The 18,037-nt window shown below is 38.1% G+C and overlaps 1 protein-coding gene across 2 annotated transcripts; it reads left to right on the top strand.

Annotated features, from left to right (window-relative positions):
• Positions 1-154: 154 nt before the first annotated feature.
• LOC137293904 (BLOC-3 complex member HPS4-like) lies at positions 155-18,037 on the top strand. Of its 2 annotated transcripts, XM_067824718.1 has the most exons (14): positions 155-203; positions 810-909; positions 2,893-3,039; positions 3,615-3,722; positions 3,851-3,982; positions 4,357-4,451; positions 5,001-5,070; positions 5,626-5,650; positions 6,523-8,072; positions 10,051-10,128; positions 10,970-11,027; positions 12,616-12,724; positions 13,152-13,322; positions 17,749-18,037. In XM_067824718.1, the coding sequence occupies exons 1-14, from the start codon at positions 187-189 to the stop codon at positions 17,756-17,758; spliced, it is 2,670 nt and encodes an 889-aa protein (XP_067680819.1). In that variant the 5' UTR covers positions 155-186; the 3' UTR covers positions 17,759-18,037. The 2 variants fall into 2 exon arrangements, with proteins under 2 accessions (XP_067680819.1, XP_067680828.1); XM_067824727.1 differs by lacking the exon at positions 17,749-18,037 and having other exon boundaries at positions 13,152-13,326.

The following is an 18,037-nucleotide window of genomic DNA, read 5'->3' on the forward strand; positions in this document are numbered from 1 at the left end:
AAGCACATTCAATTAAACATATACCGCCAGGCCATTTGTTAAAATAGCAGAATCTGTTGCTGTCACCAATGCCACATTGTCATCTACTATATTTTTTATCACACTATCAGATATTGAATGTGGGTCATTCACGTGTGAAATGGGTATTATTTACATCACGTGACATAAATCATGTGACGAGGAGAAATGGCCGACCTGAGCAGGTGTGTCTAAGTTTACCGATGTCAGAATATATCATGTTTTGCCCTACGCTGAACAAGGCGTTTTAGACCCTATGTTGCAGTTTGCCTTCCAAGATATGCATGTTGTTCTGTCGAATGTAAAACAAACAGATGCTGCTGACAGTGCTATGCCGGGTCAAAAACATGACTTTTCAGCAGCCAGGTGCTCTAAGAGTTTGGGTTTAGGGTTAGGCACCCTTTACGATCCTTTGGGTTATGGCTTGGGGTTAGGATCAGGTAACCTTTCCGAACATTGGGGAGCGCTAATTAATATGGAAAAGTGCGCATGGAAACGTGCAGTACACCCGATATTTTTTTAATTATTATTATAGTCGAGCTCCAATTGTCGATCTTTACACTGTGATATATAGTAATCATACACACCAATCTGTGCAGCTGAGATCCATTACGTCAGTTGTCACATATTGATAAAAGTACACGTATACTTCCTGTAATGTTACATTTGGCACATGATTTAATTAACAAAATTCTTAACAAAGATGTGTGTATTCGAAAGCTTCTGGAGAATTTATAGAGTCATGGAGGTATTATATTATAAGTTTTTACCATGTTTGTGATATTTACCAGAGGAAATGAGCTATGCAGTTTCTTCATATATGACCACAATGTGCTGAAACGTGAAGAGGATGATTTGAAGGATGCCATTGTCTACTTTTACCCCAACACAGTAAGTCTGATAGATAGTGTACCTGTACAGACTTGATACGTATGTGTCAAGAGAGACAGCGACTAATATCAATAATAGTATCAGAGCTTTATCATCTGCAAAAGTTCCAGGTCTGGCACTACTTTCATTCAGAGGGAAAAGAGAAAATTTCTCTTGACACTATCCCTACAAGGATCAGAGTAAGCAGTTGTAACTCAGTCAGAGAGCACATTAGAGCCAGGGCTCCAGATAAGGCGGGTATTTGCATATTTTACTCAATAAGAATCACATTTACTCAATTAAATTGAAATCTGGGAGTACAAATAACGCATAAGAATCTTTTAAAACTCAATGGGTCTATAATACCTTGCATACTTTACTCAGTTAATCAAATGACTTGTGTGTGATAATTTGTCCAGGCGCCCACAATCTACAACAGTGTTAGCAAATTTAAGCAATGCCTATATAATTATACATATGCTGTCATAGTCATAGCCACTGTCCGGAGGTTACTATAGTAGTCACTTGAATTTAATGTTGAGTGTTTGAAAATGGCTGCCAACTATTTGACAGCGTAAGAATTACTAAAAACTTAGTGCTGTTGAGAACCATTTATATTCATATACTTAAAGGCACCAATACCAATAAGGATAAGAAACTCTGTGTAAAAGTACTCAATTCTTTAAACTAGTGAGAGTATACAAAATGCTAGTATCTCCTCAAAAAGTACAATTATTCATACATAAACAGGCATGGGAGTAAATACCCAATTGCTTGAAAAATTGTCTGGAGCTCTGAGAGCTCAGTAAGTGAGTGAGTTTTAGTTTTACGCCACACTCAGCAACAGAGCTCAGTGAGTGAGTGAGTTTAGTTTTACGCCACACGCAGCAACATTCCAGCTAGATAGCAACAGTCTATAAATAATCGAGTCTGGCCCATACAACCAGTGATCAATGGTATGAGCATCGATCTGTGTAATTGGGAACCAACAACATGTGTCAACCAAGTCAGCAAGCCTGACCACCTGATCCTGTTAGTCACCTCTTATGACAAGCATAGATGCCTTTTATGGCAGGCATGGGTTGCTGAAGGCCTATTCTACCCCGGACCTCCATAGCTCAGAGCTCAGAGCTCAGTGAGACTGATACCTAGAAATACATTACTATTATGTTGAATGATATCTTTTGACTTTGTAGTTGATTTTGCTATGATTAAATACATCTGAAGGTCGCATTAATGATTAAATTTCAGCAGTGTTAAATTACCACCTCCATGAAATCTGTTGCCTGTATTGTAATCTATATATGACAGGTGCATTGATGTTAGCATGCAACATACCGTACATTCTATATCAATGAAATGTTGTGGAAAAAAGAGATGATAACATGAAGCATAATGAGGCATAATCATCTCTTCCTTGGATCTTTTTATAATAATTCTGGACGCTGAATTGTAATAGTGAGCACTGTCATGCACTCACAATAAACAAGTGGCAATGATTGAAAATATTGTCAGTAGGAAATATTATTAATGTTTTCCTACATGAAGCTTGTGTTATTGAAATTTTCGTACACCAACTTTTGTGAAAGCAAATATTGTTCATTTTCTCTTACAGTATACAACTTTATGACTTTATTTATTGTTTATTCCTAAATTATGTTCAGAGTGATGCTTGTCAATAATCCATGCAAAAACATGTAACAATTCACCAGTGATGTGAAATATATTTATTTCTGTCAGACATTGTTGGCAATTCTATTTGTGTTGAGTATGTAGTAAGTTGAGCTGCAGTATGTATCGATGATTGACAAATTTCAATCTTAATGATCTGTACCTGTAGCAAGTCCCAGTGACTAGGAGTACAAAAAACACAATCTCTCCCTCTGTGCTTCCTTCCATCTCTCACGCCACCATTTGGCTGGGATATTGCTGAGTGCGGCATAAAACTAAACTCATTCACTCTTTCCATCTCTCACTCCCTTATTCTTTCTTTCTTTCCCACAGGTGAGTGTTGATGACCAGTGTGCCCTGGTGGGTAAGCTAATTGGGATATCAGACTTCTTCTTTCATTGTCTGCCACAATCCTCTCCCAGGGTAATCAAACTTCTGTCAGAAAAGTTTGCTACACAGCGTCATGGTGATTTCACAGTTGTAAGTATCAATACAATGCTCAAGGCTGATACTCATGACACAATACATTGATTTACAACTCTGTAGCAGTATATTCATGTCAAGCTATGTTAATGTGAAAAAGTGTATAATAACAAAAACCTATGGTTGGGTGGTGCGGATGTTGGGGATTGGGGTAGCCTAGTGGTTAAAGCGTCTGCTCTTCGCACCAAAAAGCCTGGTTCCATTCAGCACATGGGTACAATGTGTGATTGATTGAAATACAGTGGAAGCTATCAAAACCGGCATCTGTCCCATTCGGCAAGTTGTCAGTAATGGCATAAAATCTGAGTCCCATCCATGGCTTGTATATTTATCATCAGCTCTACGATCTGGCGCATTGTCTAAATTGGATGATTATTTATTCAGTCCCAGTGAGTTCTGGTTTAGACAGCTTCCACTGTATATAGTATTACCGGACAGAGGACACCGGAAGTGAAGAATCACACAAGCACTTGGTCCAATATCAAGAAGATGGAATTCTCATAAAAAAATATTTAATATTGTCTGTCACAAACTGTTATGTTTTCATAACTGTTCATCATTTGTTTGAACAGGCCCTTGGTTGTGACTTGTTCATCCCAGATGATTTCATCACTCATCATTTTGAGTTTGTTTGGAAAGTGTTTGTGTTCTTCCAAGGCAGTTTGGAGGCTGTGAGGCAGGTAAGTTTTCCCATCACAAGCTGGACATTGATGTTCACAAATTTCCTTCAAATTGGGGATAAAATGGTCATAAAGCATAGTTCTTGTTTGCTTAGTTTCTTTTTCAAACATCCTTCTTCTGTTTTCAGCGATGTAAAAATAACCAAAGTTTCCCAGCTGAACTGGCAAAGGTCTGGGAGATGTACCTGCCGTTCTGTCAGTTCTATGGAGATCTGTTGTCACAGGCGTTCCAGATACTGCCTGATGTTCAACTATCCAAGGTACTTGAATGCTGATTCTGTGCCACTAGTTATATCCTATTATTTTCATGAATGTAGTGCAGGAGCATCATCGTGTGTTTTTTTCACACATTTGTAATATATACAATATGAGTTTTACTGTGAGTGTTTTGGTGAGTGTTACTGTGTATATGGATGTTTGCAAGTTTCAACAGCGTGGGTTCAAGGTTGCAGATGTGTAAATACCTGGCAATCACATGAAGTTGTTCTTAACTTCTGAAGGAAATTCACCTGCCGACACAACACACATTACTGCAATTTAGAAACACACAATAGTAATTATAAGAGTGTGTGTAGGGTACATCAGAAGAATTAGTGATATCACATTGTCATCTGCCATTCCTGTGCTTGTACAGAGTAGCTGCAAGACGTTCCTCCATGCCTCGCACATCCTGCAGCGTTGTCACCGACAACAGGGGGTCATCGGTGGAGCTCTGCTGTACAAGAGCAAGTACGTTATTGATCTTTGTTCACAATATCAATCACTGGTTTGTCCAATCCTCACTGTGGTTTAGCAGTCACTGCCATACAGCTGGACTTTGCTAGGAGACAACAAACACCCTACTTACACAATCAGGAGAATGAGAGTCCATGGCTGCACAGCGTTGGGCACATATTGGTTTAGAAGATAATATCTGAGCGTAACCAGAAACTGTCAGAGGGCAGTTGTTGTGAAGAGATGTCACCTTTATTTGGCATATTGTGTCTGTACAAAATCTTAGGTTCACAGGACATCATGATCGGAATCAAATCATGTTATGTGTGTATGCGTCATTTATAAGATTTTAGATGAATATAATGTACTGTGGGTCAGATTTCACATGGTGTATCGGTATGTTTTATTCTCAGGAAAAGTTCTAATGAATCTCATTTATGTACATAGATCACCACTTATGAAATCTGAATAAACTGAATGAGAATCTGAGAGTGGTTAAACTTTCAGTAGACTTTTAACTTTGGGTTTATTTGAAGTAAACCTCCCCTCCTATTGCTGTTTCAGAGTGTTGTCTACACAGCTGTCCCCCGATGTCACAAAGAGACTACTTCTCCTCAAACCACAGCAGAATCATGTAAGTATTGGTTTTGTAAACCTCTGTGTCAGTGTAGCTCTCTGTCCTTAAATCACCCCTGTATGAATCTTGGCCAGATTGTAAACCTCTGTATCAGAGTAGCACTCTGTCCATGCATCTTGCCCAGCATTATTTCTTAAGATCTGAAATTTGTTGTTGTGTGATTCATCATTTCCATGTTGTTGAGAGTTTACGCTGGTTTGAAGCCTGAAATTTTAATGTTTTGCCCTAAAGGGCCTTAAATGCATTTTAGCCTTGAAAAGGCCTTAATCACCTGTCATTTTCATGGAAAAGGACAAATATTCTCATTAAGCTTATTGTATTTATAAGAAACTAATACACAAAACTACTTTCCAATATCTTTGCAATACCAAACATTCCCAGCACTGCAGTGAAACTAAGAGTTACTTCCCTTTAGTGATCAAAGCAACACTGAACCAGTAAGATTTTCTGATATGGCCTTGATTGGGCTTGTGATTAGGATTAAGGAGGCTCTTCAAATTGATGGTTTGTACAAGCTCTTATAAACTGTCATTTTTTCCCTTTCTTTTGCAGCTGCCATGTCAAGAAATAAAACCAGGTAAGACATGTTAAATGAAAAAACATCTCAATAAACCGTGCCATCTTTATAACATTCCTCTATCTCCGTGTCTAATTCATTGGACACTTCTTGTAGGTTTAATGAATTTGATATCAATGGAAGTGTGTTTTTAAATGCCCTGGTAAACCAAGTTACAGTTTCCGTGGTTAGAAAGGGATATTGACAATATTCGTGTGTGCCTGCAGTTCCATTTAGCAGTAATATATGAATGTGGAGAGGGAAACATCTAAATGCTCACCTGGTTTGACTAGTATAGGTTGCTTTGACCAGTTCCTGCCTAAAATGACCAATGAAGTCCAGGTTAGAATTGATCTTCAGTAACCCATGCTTGTTGTAGGATTCGAAACAGGGTCAGGTGGTCAGACCTGCTGGCTTGGTCGACACGTCATGGTATCCCAGATGTGTAGATCGATGACTGTTGATCACTGGATTGTATGGTCCAGCCTGGCTTTTCTCGAAATGTTCGTAACCTGTCGAACTTCCTAAGCCCATTCTTAAGACATTGGCTACGATCAAAGTTACGAATTTTTAGGACTACGAACGTTTGGAGAATAAGTGCCCAGATTTTATTAGTTACAGACTGTTGTCAAATAATGGGAATATTGCTTAGTGTGGTATAAACCTAAACTCACTTACTCTATTCTCAATCTCGCTTCTATTATTTATTAGTATATTTTGTCAGATTTAGGGTGGTAGGGTAGCCAAGTGGTTAAACCATTCGCTTGTCACACCCAAGACATGGGTTTGAATCCACTTATGGGTACAATGTGTGAAGCCCATTTATGGTGTCCTCCCAACATGCTGAATGTAATGATGGAACATTGCTGAAAGCCAAATCCCTCACTTTTCAGATTTTGAGCTGCCAGGGGGTCTACGGCTCCTGAGAGTCTTCATGCCTTCACATGAATACTGCAGGATGAGTGGGCGCAGGCAGACCTCACTCAGGTCCAAACCCAGACCTTCCAGTAACAGACAATTCCTGCTGTTTGACACTAAGGCTCAGATGCCTGCAGATCTTTCATCAGTTCCTACTCTGGATTGTGACAGTGCCTTTTCACCAGAACCCCCTCCTCCGCTAAAAGATATAGTTCAGAGGATGTTGAGTGGGGGGAATGCAGATTTTGATGATGAACCAGAATCTCTACAAACAAACAAAGTGATAAAGACAAATATAAAATCTCAGGAAAGTTCTTCTGTGAAAATTGAAGGGGAAACATCTCTGCCTAAATCTGGAGAAACAAGAGAGATAATTCACAATCACAACAAAGCATCTGATTTGAAAACAGAGTTTGAAAGTGGTCCTGATTCAGGTTTTAAGGAAGTAAAAGAAATTGACATCAGAAGATTTGATGGAGTCCATAAGACTTTCGCTGAGGATGAAAACTGTACAAAGAAAGATATGGATGACTGTCCTGAAACAGACAGTAAATCAAAGGAAGACGTTTTGGTTGTGGTAGATTCTGCCATTGTGGGAAATAGTGTTGTGAGTAGTGACAAACCCAATCATGGGGAAGATGCTACTTCCTTTACCCTTAGTCATGATCAAAACTGGAATAATCAAAAAGGGATTTCTAGCAATGTTAATGAAGTTACCAGCCTTACATCTGGTGTTTGTGAATCATCTGCAAGTCCAAAACTAGATGCATCCAAAACTAGAGAAGATGGAGGCAAAGTGGAAACTGACTTTAGTAATGTTGGTTTTGTAAGTGAGAGTTCGGGCATTATTCCTAAATCTGAAATTGAATCACTAAATGACTTGGATTCAGGGCACCATTCAAGTGGCAGACAATATGAGTCAGAAATCTCATCTCACACCGTATTAGATGGAGATTTAAAAAATGAGTCAGAAGGTCAAAACCTTGCAGGGTCGAGTAGCTCACCTGAAGTAAGCAGTGTTTCACATTCCGCCCTTAGAGGAACAGGTGATGAGTACATAGAGGAGGATGGAGGTCATGTGACAGGAACTAGTCTGAGCCAGTCTGAACCAGCAGGAGTGACAGATTCTGAGAATGATGCAGTTACTCCCCAATCGTGTGATGATAAACCATTTGGACGAAGCGGTGGGACTGTTTCTTCTGTGTCAGATGATTGTATGTCCTCTCACAAGGAAACTTTAGAGTTCACAGATGACCATACTGTTTCCACAACAGCAGACCAAAATTCAGAGTGGCCATGGAAATCGCCAACTACAGCATCCAAGAATGTTAGCTTTGTTCCCAGTTCGGAGAGTTACGTGTCCTCATCTTACTCCCATAGTGAAGGCGAAACCAGTGGGAGCTGGATGGCAGAAAGTGATGGTCTAGTCGACCTGACACTCTATGTTCAAGGTCATTCAGAAATGTTGCTGCTGTTGCTGTTGGAGAATGGCGTGAACTGTGATAAGCCTCTGGTTACCAAGTTGGTAGGTGGAATATACAGCTGACTGATCAGTTTGTTGTTTATCAGTCTGTTGTTTATCAGTTCATGTCACAGAATATAATTGTCATTTTATGATCTTGGAAAATATTTAACTCTAGCTCTTAAAAACTGTAGTCAGTTTTTGCTCTATAGCATCCATGTTACTGATGATATTAATGCTTGTTAAAGTGCATCCTGGATATCTCCAGGGTATATGTTTCGATAAATTTCCATTATACTCTGGATGCATCTATTACCTCTCTTTACTGGCTTCGCATTCTCACAGTAGCCAGTCAGATAAGCTACTTGCTGTTACACCTGAGCTTGCCAGTGTCAACAAAAATAGTGGTCAAAGCTGCGAAGGTTTGTTCACAGTGCCACTCAGATTTTGCAGAAATCATACAGACAGATTGACAGGTCTGAAACCAGTGTATGATATGTCATCTACTTGGCAGCTTGCTGCTTGCTAGTTACGTATGGGCTTACAAGTTTATTTTATAGCCAGCCCTGTTGGCCAATACGTTTCCGAAGGGCATATATTTGATTAAGACATTGACTACGGGAAATATTTCGAAAATGATTTTCAACCGTGGTAGGGTTGGTTACATGTCAGCAACATTTTTCAGTTATCAGCCCTGTGGGCTTCCTGTTTTATTTAGGAGTTTCATACACTGCTGAAACTTTATGAAAACTGTATGCAAGAACTGTGCCTCTCTGCATCATTTGTGTTGCTAGGTTTAATCAGTTAGATAGTTTAAGTAGCAAAAGTGATTTGTGACTGGTACATATAACTTCCCAGTGAAGACTTCTGATTGGATAAAAAGCCAGGCAAAGGAGGTAATAAATGCATTGGGCTGAGTCATAGATGTATCCAGGTTATAGTGGAGATAATCGGAATAAATACCCTGGTGATACCGAGGATGGTTAAATTGTGCACATGGTATAACAAGTATTATGGGCCTGTGACCCCTGTGCTGAAATAAACTCACCTCTCTCCCTCCCACAAGACAATCCAGTGATTAATATCACAGGAATCCTTATGCACGTTTCGTATATGATGCTGAGTCTTACCCATTGTGTTAAGTCACCTCTTATGGTAGACATAAGACTAGAGGCATGATCAGAATCCTTGATCCTGAATGTCTGTGTCAAGACGAGTGCCCGCAAGCACCCACGAAGCATCCCCACAGTTGCCTCATCAAGTGAACAAAGATGGCGACCATTTTTAATGGAAAAAAAATAAAATCATCATCATTAGTCACCATCCACCTGACGAATGGGCAAGGAATAGCTAAGAGACCTTGTGTAAACAATAAAAAAGAAGTTGCCATGTACATGTTAAATGTCATTCATCACCACTCGCCCCTCCTGTAACCTCAAACAAGAAGACGAAAAGAAATTCAGCTTGTCCCGGAATAACATAAGGTGGTCATGATTGGTTTAATGTAACCAAGCGCTCGCAAAAGTTCAGGACCCATGCAAGCACAGTCTCATAGGTGCTCGCAGTTCTGAGCACACCTCTGTTTTCGCCTGGACTTTCAAGGGGAAATAACCATGGATTGCTCAATACCAAGACCACTAGCAATGATGTGGAACAAACTAGTGGACATTCTGGTGGTGGCCAAAAGATTTTGACTCAGGTTTCACAACAAACGTATTGTATTGTCTCTTGATGTTTTTAGCTGTCCCAGTTAGGTGTCCAGTATCAGTAAACAGTGGTCATGAAATGCAGATTCACTTAGATCTGGCTATCCATGTATCTGAAGTTGTTCTAGGTGATAGATCTTTAACATGATTATTAGTGTTACAAAATATTTACTTTAGAAACGAATGAGGAAAAACTATGTGCGTAGTAGCTAGTTTTGAAGTGATTGTTTTGGTTATATATACATGTATGTCAGTATCTTTTGATGGAGAAGATAAAATAACCATTACTGTCACTTTGTTTGTTTAGATTAATTGACATTCATTCTTTTAAATAGTGGCGTGGTTCTCTACCGCATCTCGCTGAACTGGACTTTGAAGTGAAGGAAAGCCTTGAGTCACACAACACAGAAGAGGTGGATCATTACTGCCTGTGTCTATTGAGCAAAATATATTTCAAACTGAATGTGTAAAACTTTCAGTAATACGAACATCAAATTGAATGCCAGTAACATGTAATATTACCAAATTGTAAATACAAGAAATCCTTAATTTTCCATGATTCTCTGTTTCAAATGTTCCCAAATAGCTGTTAAACGTGAATGAAACCACTCTCCATTGGATGATGTCATAGTGTGTGTTTTTGCAGCAATACACTTTTTAAACAACACATATCACAGTAATTATAGTCTGTTTGCAGTGAAAACATACCAATGAACTTCACTTTAAACAAAAAAATGAATGAAATATGGTAAAATGAAGATTGCAGATCCTCATAATGTCATTATGCCAATTGAACATTTAAATCACAGAATTTTAATATCTTAGGAAGAGAGTTGTTTAACAAACGATCACAGATTCAAATTGTTATTATTTGGTTGTATTAAGCGATGTAGTTGAACAGTGAAACAAATGCATGTGCAGTACATGATGAACATAACCAAAACCAACCCCACATGTCATTGGTGTTTTATGTGCATACCCCTTCATCTGTAAGCTTGTTCAAATATGATGCTTCCGTTCTTGCCTTAAATATGTAAAAGTAAATAATTTGTTTTTAAATTCTAATATTTGCATGGACGTTTATTTGCATGGTCCAAATATCAAGATATATGCTTACCATAAAACGTGTGAGGTTTTCAGTTTTTTTACATGATGTTTATGTGTCTAGGCAAAGGGTAACCATAATTCATTGTTATCAAATCTGTGTGCTTCTAATTCCCTTGATTCACCAATCAGTGTGTTATTAATCCGCAGCGAGGCGTCGGCAGCTACAACTTCCTCCGATACGACAGCTTCACGAGGAATGTCTCAGGTATGATTACACCTTGATGTCCTGGTCCTTGAAGTTCAACATGCATATATCACTCACTATGTTACACAAAGTATGTGATGATATTACACAAAGTAAGTTATTTTCTTCGCACACATAGTCTATATGCTATAAAGAAGTAAACAGATTTGTTACAAATAGTAACACTGCTATGCTCTGAAAATTTAATATGCTAAGCAACTGTAACACATTGAAATGCATTTGATGTATTTATGTCACATCAGCTAATGGTAGGATTGGTACATTAATAAAGTTGTTTCAGGTCACCCTGGTTTGAGGAAAGTGAGGGGTAACAATAGATGGAGGGGGATATGTTACAAGTTGTTCACTGGTCACAAAGGGGACATTGGTTGATGTACCTTCGATGTTTGTTTATGTTCACTGAGCACGAAGGGCAAGGGGAACATAGACAAAAATCAAGGGTACATCAATCCATGGACCCTGAGGGACCAGTGAACAACATATTTATCTTACCTAACCACTGAATGTTAATTTTGAATTGTTTGAAGCATATTTTTGTAGCCATCGCTAGATTTTGCAGACAACAAGAAAAACAGAGTTAGAGTTATCTTCCTTAAAAACAATTTGAATTCGCAAAACACCAGTAATTTTCGTACATGATATTTGATTCAATATTATTCAAGTTAAAGAAAAACTACCAGTAAGTAGGTACCAAATGAGTTTGGCATTCCCAGCGAGGTACTTAGAAATGTTCCTCGCTTGTAAGCAGGGTACATTGAAAATAATAGAAGAGCACTCAGCCAATCAGAAAACGACATTCATGTGTGAGGTAAGACAAATGAATAGATACCACATGTCCAGTTGGGTTTCTGTAACTGTATTCAGTATATCACAGACAGCTGGCAATTTTCAATATTTATGTCTTTTTTGGATTTCATGTCAACAATTGGCTTTATGTTCAAAATAGTAATAGGGCTGGTGTCAAGAGCTTTATTCATACTGTACTCTTAAAAAGTCTAGGAAATAATAAACTTTCAATCTGGATAGGAAGTGTAAATGTTAACAAACGTTTCAAGGACAGACCTGTTATGAACCCACCAGCATTTCCCTCTATTACCACCCCTAAACACAATGCATGATATGCACGTGCACAGCGTAGTAACCCCATACACGTGCATGGGGTCCCATTCTTGATTTTGATGTTTTTTCAAAAAGGTCGAGAAGTCACTTAGCACATTAATTTTGACACTCATCTTGCATCACACATTTGCTAGTGTTTGTTTCTATTTGTTTCTTTTAAAATGAAAATCTTATACATGCAAATTACATGCCATACACCAATCATCCTTCAAAAGCGACTACATTCCAAATAAGTATGGTTGTAAGGAATGCAAATGGTGATGCACTCTCAAAACATTCAATAATGTCATATCAACATTGATAAATCTCCCAAATATTTTTAATTGTAAATTTAAAAAAATGAAGATCCCAACCTTTGTTTTAAAGTGTATATGTTCACTATTTCCTGTTTGTTGTGACAATGATCATATGCTGGTAACCCAGGTAACTGATAGTTTTATCTATGTATTCGTACTGCTATTGTCTGCAGGCAATGTGATTGAGTCAGTGACAGGGGCAGCACACGAGTTTGTGGGGACATCCGCCAAAATACATCACTACTTCCAACAGAACCCTAACATGGTGGACATCTTGCTTAGGTTCGTACACATAGGGCTGTGAGTGGACTGTAGACAGCTCTTTTTTTTTTCGGTTGATTGTTTGGGTGTTGTTAGCAGTTTAGCACCACACTCAACAATATTCCAGCTATATGGTGGCATTATGTAAATTAATGAATCTGGAGCAGACAATCCAGTGATCATACAGCTTGAACACACATCTACACAGCTGGGATATGATGACATGAGCTAACCAAGTCAGCCAGTCTGACCACATGATCCAGTTAGCCACCTCTTACAACAAGCAAAGGTTGCTGAGGACAAATTGTAAACAAGATTTTCATGGACAGACAGTCTGTACTCTGTGCACTGAGTGGAGAGTAGACAGTGAGTGTAAAGTGGATAGATAGGCAATGGACAGTTTACAGTCACTGATTTTACTCACTATCCAACATGGTTGATATTCCAGATCTCACACTGCCAGTGTGTACGGCCATCAGTCAGTGAGCCATGAAACCTTCTTCCAAATCAACGCCCCACAGCGCCACACAGGGGGCTATCCACAGCCTAAAGACATTGTGTTTACTCTGGACCAAGTTGCAGCACAGAAGCTACAGACTGACCATGATTTGACACTCCTGTAGGTACTCACATCATTGCCAAACAATGCCATATATACAGCATACAAAGGCCAGACAACACAATGTATGGGTTTCACAGCATACAACAGCCAGACCACACAATGTATGGATTTTACCAAATACAAAAGACAGACAACACAATGTATGGGTTTCACAGCATTCAACAGCCAGACAGCACAATGTATGGGTTTCACAGCATACAACAGCCAGACAGCACAATGTATGGGTTTCACAGCATACAACAGCCAGACAACACAATGTATGGATTTTACCAAATACAAAAGGCAGACAACACAATGTATGGGTTTCACAGTATACAACAGCCAGACAACACAATGTATGGATTTTACCAAATACAAAAAGGCAGACGACACAGTGTATGGGTTTCACAGCATTCAACAGCCAGACAGCACAATGTATGGGTTTCACAGCATACAACAGCCAGACCACACAATGTATGGATTTTACCAAATACAAAAGGCAGACAACACAATGTATGGGTTTCACAGCATTCAACAGCCAGACAACACAATGTATGGGTTTCACAGCATACAACAGCCAGACAACACAATGTATTGGTTTCACAGCATACAATAGCCAGACAACAAAATGTATGGGTTTCACAGCATACAACAACAGCCAGACAACACAATGTATGGGTTTCACAGCATACAACAGCCAGCCAACACTATGTATGGGTTTTACACAATTCCCCAGCTTGGCTAAACTATGTGTGTATATCACAGCATGTAATAACTTCACAACACAATATCTGGATTTCACGGCATATGAAAGCTCAATACCACAATGTATGGGTTTCACAGCTTGTTTCAGCTTAACAATACAACACTTGCATATGCTTTTCACAGTATATCATGTCAAGAAATTAAACAAAGACATAATCTGCAAAACAAATTGTGATTAGAACATGCATTTAGTGTGTTTTACACATCATTATGTTCAATATATGTCTCCAAGGCAGCATGTCTGGAAATAGTGGATATTTGCATGGCATTGTAACTAACTAACTGAAGGACAAGATGAGTGATATACTTATGGAGGACCAGTATTTCCTTGTTAGAATCTAAAAGAAACTGTTGCTACAACGGTGCTATAGAAACTGCTCATCCAAGCTATCTTGTCATTATGGTCCGTTTGGCTCAAAAGCAGACCGATGAATTGCAATCTAACCCGAAAACTAATAGACATAAAAGTACTCAATGGAAGGCTGATCATAATCAAAACATCATACCAACTCTGTGTGTGTTTTTTGCAGAGGTTTATCTTAAAAATTAAAAAGTTGTTTACCAAACTATCATTAAAATATTGACACAGTTCAATGTTACGAGGGAGGAGTGCAGGGAGAGACAGTGTAACAACTTTTTTATTTTTAGGACACAAATTCCACAAAAATCTCACAGATTTGGTGTGATGTTTTGATTATGATCAGCATTTCACTGACTGTCCACTTTTGATCCAAATGGACTGTACTTATATACGCTTACTTGTGTTTGAGTTGTGATGACTTGTCAAAGAATTTGTCTGAATACATATATCTGTTACTCTGAGTGTTAAACCCACTTGTTACAATTATTATGTATACTTTTGTTGAAGATATCTTTTCTATCTAGCATGCATATCAAGCTATGAATGTGTTTTATATAATTACATGGTAGCCTGTATTTAAAATCATACACAAATAATGCTTGTTGCCAGTAATCAAGTCGTGTACATGTCAGTAAGACAATGGTGATACAACAGTTGTATCTGTTATGGCAAATGAATTGTATTTCAGTATGTTGTGATTCATGTAGCCGTATTGTGATATGTATTGCGATATATTGGGACCCTAAGTGTTTGACAGTCAGTGACACTAAATGTGCATGTCAATCCTATTTTTCACATTATAAGTCCATAAACATACATGTTTTGGTTTTGTTGACAGCAGTCTCAAAATTAGGTTGACTAGTCATGGATTTTATTTCATTTTTTAATAATTTATAGTATTACAGTATGTCATATGTCGTTGAGTAACGAAGGGAACCATTTTATGTTAATGAAATGATGTGTAGATTTCTAATTGAACCAGAAAGATAATCACAAAAACTTCAAGTATGCTTCTTACCCAATATACCAGTTCTCAAACAAAATGTTGCAAAATATGTCATTTGGATAGCGAATTGCGATATACCAGTAATATCGTGTAGTCCAAGTAACAGAAGCATGCATTTATGTGTCCCTTCTAAATAGCTCAGTTTTCTGGAAAAAAAGAAAGACGGATCATCACTTAATGTTTTCTCTAACCCTTTTAAAGGATTACTTTCAATTTGGCCAAGAATGTTGATGAGGAAACTAACCAGAGCATGGCATTTTCTACAACACATGCATTGTATACATTAAATACTTGAAAATCTGGCCTTCATCAGAACATATTCTTTAAACCTTCAGATAGGTATATGTTAAGGACACTTAATCCATCTGTACTACACCCTTTGTTGTAATGGGAGACAAATGGGATTGGGTGGCCAGGCTCGCTGACTTGGTTGGCACATGTCATCATATCCCAATGTGCGTAGATCAATGCTTATGTTGTTGATCACTGGATTGTCTGGTCCAGACTTCATTATTTACAGACTGCTGCCATGTAGCTGGAATATTGCTGAGTGTGGTGTGAAAGTAAACTCACTGACTTGTGAGAATATATTATTTAAATTTAAAAATCTGGAGCATGGGAAGTGCCAGATGCAATTTACTGCCAGTACCATGTTAGTGTTGTCTTGTTACGTTTTACTAAACTCTAAATCACACTTTAAAATATATATGCCAGTACTTCACAGGATATGATGTTATTTGCAGTTTTGTCTAAAGCTGTTAGTCATTCTGATATTGATCCTGGAGATCATTAGCCACTAAAACTATAGAACATAAACATAATGTTGTCTCAAATCAGTGAATGATATTATTTCCATGCCTTTTCTGGAAAAATTGTCAGTTATCTTTTGTATTTACTTTGTCAATATGTAGACATCACTATAGTCTGTCAACCTAACTTTTGCAGTTATCTTTTTGTTATTTTTTCAATGTAAAAGTGTTTACATGTACCTGCATATTTCTCCGTGTCTTAACAGGAACCTATTTCTAATGCCACAGTGATCACCTATGTTATCTATGTAATGATCAATATGTTTTCATGATTGTTTTGATCAACTTAAGTGGGTTCAATTGATATAATGTCTGACAGGTGACATAACTTCAATTCAGATTTGATTTGAATGTAGAGTTGTTTGTAAACTTTGAGAGTACTTCAAATTTCAAAACTTAAAACAACACCTCTTCAGTTATCGTCAGAGAGTCCCATTTCGAAAACCAACTCATCAAAAGCTAGGTTGAGAGACTGTACCTATATGCAGTAGATATAATTTTCTGCAGGGCATGCTTTCATGCATTTAATGTTTAAGACATATGTAGTGTATAATATCTAATATGGTGTAAAGCTAATGTATTTATTATAGTGTAAGTGCAGCTCCCCATGTTATTTGTGATGGACATGAGCCATTGATGTTTGAGTCCAAGACTATGAATATAATACAAGCTACTAATGATTTGATCACTTGATTCTTACTTACTAAAAAACATCCAGTCAGTATTTACTAGTTTTTCATGTAAATGGGGGAAGCAGACTGAGTTGTATCCCTTGAACATGCCAGGATCCTGTGATTGTGGATTCAAGTCCTAACTATAATCACTGGACTGTTGGCGTTAAACTATGCCGTGTGTTTTGTCACAGTAGTAGATAGAGCTCCCACAACTGGTTGACAAGTCATGGTATAACCATCCCACTATCTTCACAACTCTCATTGTGGTAGGCCTACACTTGAATCCATTAAACATGGTTCACACTTACCGTCTCAGTTTATCTCCCCTTGATCTCATTTACATGTTATTGGTCAACCAAATGTACGTAGTAGGAAAAAGGAAACAGTTGAGGGAGGACTTGCCCCAGCCAGTTTCAGTGATAATGAAGACTTACTTTCAATCCATGAGACTTTAGTCAAGTCATTATTATAGTGTTCAATATCTCGCAGACTTTATCATTTTCATGGGGACTAGGGCTGGGATGGGTAACCTGGGTACCAGTGGTGGGTGGGTAATAAATTGATGTCAGGAATTAATATAACGGCTGTGTAATAGGAGGAGGATTGCCCATGTAGACAACTTGGACCTTGCCTAGCCCTGTCTTGTATGTCTGAGGCAAACTCACATTTTGATTGGTCTGTTAGACTATGTAGGAGAGCGAATCAAATAGTCACTGGAGATCACGAGAAACCTGGGAATGGATAGAGGAATAAAATCTTAACATGGGAAATAAAGAGGATACCTTTCAGCATCAATAAAACATACGTATTCACTGCCTTGCTTTTTCAGAAATGAATGACGGGAGCGACCTTCCATCTTGCACACCCAATATCAAATAGGAATAATTTACCTGACATCAGCATCGGAAACTCATCTTCAACTGCATAAATGTTGTTTATAATATCAGGGTATATATTCTTCTTGGCACTACTGCCATATATCGTTTGCTTTTTAGTTAAAAGGTTCAATTTGCCTATATCAAGATGATGCTTATTGCTTGTTTTTCCATTTATATGTTTTGTATGTATGTTTTATGCTTCTGTTCAACAAATATATAAAATGTATTATTGAATTTTCA

This window comes from Haliotis asinina, chromosome 1 (genome assembly GCF_037392515.1).
Source record: "Haliotis asinina isolate JCU_RB_2024 chromosome 1, JCU_Hal_asi_v2, whole genome shotgun sequence".
NCBI classification, from domain to species: domain Eukaryota; kingdom Metazoa; phylum Mollusca; class Gastropoda; order Lepetellida; family Haliotidae; genus Haliotis; species Haliotis asinina.